Here is a 6,305-nt window from a genome sequence, read left to right as displayed (position 1 = left end):
TAGTCGCTACTACATATTTCAATAATACCATCAATGTAATATGTGGTTAATAGATCACAAGTTAATATATCACGAATAAACACAGTGGATATAAGGAACAAAATCCAAACACAGTGAATAAGCAAAGTGGCAAACAAAGTGGATAAATAAGCAACTAGAACAAAATGCTTATATCCTCCAGAACGTTCTTCTCTTTCATTTTTTTTGAAATTGAATTACTTCATTGGGGGCAAGGCCCAAAAGTAAACACAGAGATAGACTACAATAAATAGCTAATGAAAAGAAAAACAGGAATATGAAGGATCCTCCCAGCTAAACCTAGAGGAATAGACACAGAGGAATCCAACAAAGCTAAAAACAAACTAAGTACTCAGCCAATGCCCTGTTGCTGCTCCACTGGAGCCACATGAGAAGAGTCACGAGCCAGAACCGAAACAAGAGAAGGATGAGGTAAATTGGTCCAATAAAGAGGACCCTCACTCCTATAAGTGAGCTTGGCCACAAAATGAGCTGCCATATTAGCTCTTCTTGGAACCCAGTTCCATAAACAAGAATTAAAATGAACCATGATGTTTCTGATTTGATTATGGATGTGGAATGCTCTCCAATTCCTACATCTCTTCTCAGTAATATCCTCAATAGAAGCCTTTGAGTTAGATTCAATGATGATATTCCTAAGGCCATTGTCTCTAGCCACAATCAGACCCTTCAAAATAGCTAATGTTTCAGCTTCATCCACGTCCACAGCTTGACATGGAACAGAAGCACCAGCTATGCACCCCCCAGTAGTGTCTCTAATTATCACACCAATACCAGCTCGATTCGGGGCTAGCCAAGCTGCATCACAGTTAACCTTGAGAACATTATCAGGAGGAGGGGTCCACAATTGATTATCAGTACCTCTGGCAGTTGATGTGGCCCGAGGGATCAATCTCAAAGCTGCAGTATGCTCCAAGAACAAAGTGTTTGCTTGATCTATGGTATCAGAGGGGCACAAATCCCTGCCCTTGTAGACAAAACTGCACCGAGCTTTCCAAATAGACCACATGAGACAAGCACATTTGGATAAAATTTCCTCCTTCATATTCGAGTCTCCCAGGGACTTAGCCACAAACATTAACCATTTATCAAGAGTAGTGATAGATTGACGATTGATAGTTAACCCCAACTGGGAGCCAAACCACACTGGGAGGACCCAAGGGCAAAGAAGAAGAGTGTGAGTGAAGGATTCCTCCTGCTGATGGCAGATGGGGCAAGTGGGACAAGGGATGAGCTTCCTTTTGTGCATATTAAAGTAGGTAGGCCCAGCATTACTCAGAGTCCTCCACAAAAATAGACGGATCTTAGGGATAGTTTTCATATTCCATATCAGCTTCCACACAGAATTGTGGATGGTATGAGAAGAGCTCGGCCCCGATGTCACCAATTTAACACTTTTTTGGTGGAGATGATGATAACCACCCTTGACAGTGTACTCCCCCCTCTTATTGTAAGGCCAAACCAACTTATCTATGTCAAACAAACTCCCATGTCGACAGTTAATTATGCATTGAATCATATGAGGGGCAATAAAATCACTAATACCTCTCAAGTCCCAAGAGCAATTCTCCCAATCAATAATGGAATTCACTAACAGGGGAGGGGGATTGGGAGTACCATGTACAATACTCACCGTTCCTGAGTGAGGAGGAGGCAGCCAGTGATCATGCCACACATCAATGAGATTGCCATTACCCACCAACCAGTGATTTTCCATCATAAGCTCATCCCTGGCTGCAATCAGGCTAGACCACCCCCAAGATGGGCTACGTCCTTTTCCTGCTTGCATAAAACCACATTTGGGAAAGTATCTAGCCTTCAAGACTCTTGCCCAAGTAGAATAAGGGTTGGACATGAGCCTCCAGCATTGCTTTCCCAATAGAGCCATATTGTATTGATGCAGATCCTTGAAACCCATGCCACTATCTCTCTTAGCTTTAGTCAAGTGATCCCACGCCCTCCAGTGAATTTTCTTTCCATCACTCTTGTACCCCCACCAAAAGTTGCTGATCATAGAGTTGAGACTATCACAAAAACTAAGAGGAAGTTTAAAGCACGCCATAGGATAGGCCGGAATCGCCATTGCTATTGATTTGATTAGAATTTCCTTTCCTGCCCAAGAGAGAGTGCGCTCTTTCCACCCATCAAGTTTACGCTGAACACGATCAGTTATGTAGTATAAAGCTTCCTTTTTTGATCTTCCCCAAACTGTTGGTAATCCAAGGTAAGATCCTGGATCAGCCACTTCTGCGAAATCAAGCATTTCACTAATAAGTATCGCCATTTGTCTCGGCATATTGGGGGTAAAGAAAATGCTAGATTTCTCTTTATTTATTTCCTGACCCGAAGCCAGGCAGTACTCCCTGAAGATAGCACTAAGCTCCCACACATTTCTCAAAGTAGCTCTAATGAAGAACAAAGCATCATCTGCGAAAAAAAGGTGGGATAACTCTGGGCTGCCTCTACACAAACGGACTCCCACAACTTTCTTCTCCCTTACAGCATGAGTGATACGCAATGATAGCACTTCACTGACCAATAGGAACAGATAGGGTGAGAGGGGATCTCCCTGCCTCAACCCTCTACTCGGCCTAAAAGTCTTCCCAGGTTTTTCATTCAAGACAATAGAGAAAGTAACCGAAGAAACACATTCCATTATCAGTTCAACCCAAGCACTGCAAAATCCAAACCGAATTAAAACCACCCTTAGAAAATCCCATTCCACCCGGTCGTAAGCCTTGTTCATATCAAGTTTAAGCCCTAACTCATGCTTGCCCCCTTTCTTCTTTAGCTTCAAGTAATGATAGGTTTCATGGGCCAGTAATAAGTTATCCTGAATAAGGCGATCGGGAACAAAGGCATTCTGATTGTTGGATATCAAACCTGGTAGGATCACTCTCAACCGATTCGCAAGGAGCTTCGAAAGGATCTTGTAGGAATTATTACAAAGACTAATTGGTCTAAACTGGCTAGTCTTCTCTGGGAACTCAACTTTGGGGATTAACACAATGTTTGTAGTATTAATCCGACGTAAGCTAACCTTCCCTTTCACAAACTTTGAAGCAGATGAAGCCACAATCTTAGACACAATCTTCCAATAACGCTGATAAAACATACCTGGGAACCCATCGGGGCCAGGGGCTTTCAATGCTCCAAGTTGGTCAGCAGCATCTTTCACTTCCGCAATTAAAACAGGACCTATCAGATCAGAATTCATCTCCCTCGTAATCCCTCCTCTAACTCCTTGAAGAGCCTGACCCCAATCTCTTTGTCCCGAAGAAGAAAAAAGTTTCATAAATTGTGATTCAAACTCTTTCCTTATCGATTTCTCCCCCGATACCCAGACCCCTTCTGAGTTTTGAACTCGTAGAATACGGTTTCCCTGTCTTCATTGAAGGGTGGAAAAATGGAAAAAACGAGAGTTAGAATCACCTGCTTGAAGCCATTGGATCCTAGAGCGCTGCTTCCAGTATTGCTCTTCTCTGCCCCAGATTTCGTTGATCTTAGAGCTGATCTCCGCTTGGCGGTCAGTACTGGAAATCGACTTATTAGTTTGAAGGTCATCGAGCTCCTCTAGATACTCCTTTATCACCATACGATTACATATGGGAAATTTTTTCCTGCTCCACTTCGTAAGGCTCGATCGACACCTCTTTAGATTAATTTCCCAAGATAAATTGGGAGCCCGACCCGGCCCATTAGACCAACACCCCTCTATAATATGTTCAGCATCAGGGTCATCAGCCCAACTGGATTCAAATTTGAAGTTTGGCCTCCATCTCTTCTTCCCGCAGTCAGTCGCCAAGAGAAGGGGGTTATGGTCCGATCCCAGTCTAGACAAATGGGTGAGATTTGTGTCCGGCCACCGAAGAAGCCAATCATTGTTAATCAGGGCACGATCAAGTCTCTCCTGGAGAACAACTGTTCCATTCTCCTTTCTCTCCCACGTGAAATTTTGGCCCTTAAAGCCGATGTCCATCAACCCATTCGAGTCGACAAAGTTCCCTAGAAATTTGTGACGACTAGGTATCCAGGCTGCACCACCGTCTTTCTCATCAGAGCACATCATCTCATTAAGGTCCCCCACGACCAGCCAAGGTATGTTGTTCCTCTGGTCACTGGAGTACCACTTGCTCCAAAATTCCTGCTTCTCCTCATAATAAGGAGGACCATACATCCATGTAACACGAAACTCTTGACCAATAGCAGGGTCAGTGATCAATGTATCAACAAAATTCTTAGAAAAATCTGAAATAACAACCGTGTAATCCTGATTCCACCACAAGCAAAGTCCACCTGCAGAGTCAATCGGAGGGACGGTAAAACTCTTACAAAATTTTAAATCTTTCATGACCTTATTCACTACCACATCATCATTGTGGGTCTCAGATAGAAACACAAAATCAACCTTGTGGGATTGTATGAACTCCCCCAAAGTCTTAATTGTCAAGGACTTCCCCAATCCTTGACAATTCCAGGAGATGGCTATCATGGATCCCTTGCGGCTGATTTCGGCCAGCCGCCACCACCCCGGAGGTTGGTCAAATCCTCCGTACCTTCATCCACCATCTTTGTCATCATCTGTTCACTAGCTCCTGGTTCCGATTCCTTACTAGCAGAGACGAGATCAGGGCATACTGGACAGACCTGTGTACTCCTACCTCTTCCCCTACCACCCATTGGGCCCCTTCCTCCTCTGTCTTTCCCGATTCCAGCAGATAGCCTCAGATTTGGAACCATATTGCCTTTCTGCTTTTTAGTACTCGTCTTTGGCGCTCCTTTCATCTTACTTTGTCTCTTCCTTTTGCCCGACAGTGAAACCTCATTCTTCTGTGAGCACCCATCTGCCTTGTCCCCCTCATTGATCTCAACCAGTTCAGAAATCTCCATGCCAGAATCAGGATTCCTTTTAGTTAATAGCGGGACTTCCATCAAATGGAGATCACGTGACTTTTGTGTTTCTGTAGGTTGGTCATCCAAATTATCAGGCCCAGTATCATGAGGATAATATCTATTGGCCCGAAAATAGTCCTCAGTTCTTTTGAAGGCCCACAGGGGTATGACTTCGGGGTCAGCCCAGTCTTTATTCAAATTGAGACTTCCAATGGCACGAGTCACGCTCCCGTTTCGAAAAATTGACCCATGGGAATCAGGGTTCCACCAATTAGCATAGCCTTTTTCATACCTAGGGCTGGGAATCCTGACTACGGAATCTGACTCAGCACCTTTAACAACTGAGTGCACCAGAGCTCCATCATTATCCAACACAATCCTCGGGGGAATAATGGTCATGTCCCCCTCCATCCTTTGGTGCTCCTAAGAATTTGAAATTGTCCCATGCTCTGTCGGAGAGGCTTTGCTCCGGCGAAAAAAGCCGGACGTTGGAGCGTAAGGAAACTCCAAGGGGAAATGCTTCTGGGTGAACACTGGCTTCTGTGGCAGCTCTGCCACAAGTCTATGGTCATAGACCACCCCTAACGCCTTAAGCTTAGGGTTAATCTGGTAACCACACGAAGAGCTCATGTGTCCTAATCTTCCACAATTAAAGCAAAATACCTTAAGATTTTCATACCTTGGATTTATCTTTGAGGGAGAAGTACCATTTTTCTGGGGAGATTGACTGAAGTGGCCAGTGGGCGTTTCGCATTGAAATCAACCCGTATCCTAATGAAGCTTTTGTTGCCAGACTTCACCGGATCCTCCACTTCAAGAACTGAGCCGATCATGTTCCCAAGTCTCCTTCCATTCGCCTCCGTAATCATTTCTGGGGGAATACCATGGCCCTGGATCCAGTACATTGTTCTTTGAGTATCCATCTCCTCAATGGAAAGATAGTGAGGCCAGATGCGGATTGAAAAGCAATAACCCTTAATATCCCAAGGGCTACCATCCAGGAGCCTCCTTGCCAGTTTCTCCGAGCCCACCGAGATGTGATAGGCGTTCTCCTTCAACCGGACAATGCGCACTTGCCCCAGAGTCCTCCACATCCCCAGCAGTGTAGCTTTGACCATATTGCAGCTGGGTTCCACATCTGCTACTAGAGTACCAAGTAAATCAATGCCAAACTCAAAATCATTGAAGTCGGCCTTGCCCTCAAATCTAACAGTCATGGCCTCTATGATATCGTCGTCCCCATAGGGGACTTCCACAGGGGGGACCGAAGAAGATGCCATTAAAATAAAAAGAGAGACCAAAGCTGTTAAGAACAACCATCTAATGGGTCAAATAGATAACCACCACAGGGTAAAAGTAGCTGAGAAAAAGAC

The 6,305-nt window shown here is 44.6% G+C and overlaps 1 protein-coding gene across 1 annotated transcript; it reads right to left on the bottom strand.

Annotated features, from left to right (window-relative positions):
* Nucleotides 1–370: 370 nt before the first annotated feature.
* LOC126784002 (uncharacterized) lies at nt 371–4,531 on the bottom strand. The gene is made up of 2 exons (XM_050509516.1): nt 3,472–4,531; nt 371–3,303 (listed from the first exon to the last, which is right to left on the bottom strand). Exons 1-2 carry the CDS (start codon nt 4,529–4,531, stop codon nt 371–373), a joined length of 3,993 nt encoding a protein of 1,330 aa, XP_050365473.1.
* Nucleotides 4,532–6,305: the final 1,774 nt, after the last annotated feature.

Source organism: Argentina anserina, chromosome 2 (assembly GCF_933775445.1).
Source record: "Argentina anserina chromosome 2, drPotAnse1.1, whole genome shotgun sequence".
Lineage (NCBI taxonomy): Eukaryota > Viridiplantae > Streptophyta > Magnoliopsida > Rosales > Rosaceae > Argentina > Argentina anserina.
The sequence above is the reverse complement of the archived record's forward strand: the minus strand, read 5'-3'. Positions and strand labels throughout refer to the sequence as shown.

What these genes read in the sequence shown, in the direction of transcription:
- LOC126784002 (XM_050509516.1), bottom strand. Translation starts at nt 4,531, where the DNA reads ATGATAGCCATCTCCTGGAATTGTCAAGGATTGGGGAAGTCCTTGACA. An exon ending in GATCCAATGGCTTCAAGCAG is followed by an intron (nt 3,304 to 3,471) that starts GTGATTCTAACT and finishes CGGGACAAAGAG; the next exon opens with ATTGGGGTCAGGCTCTTCAA.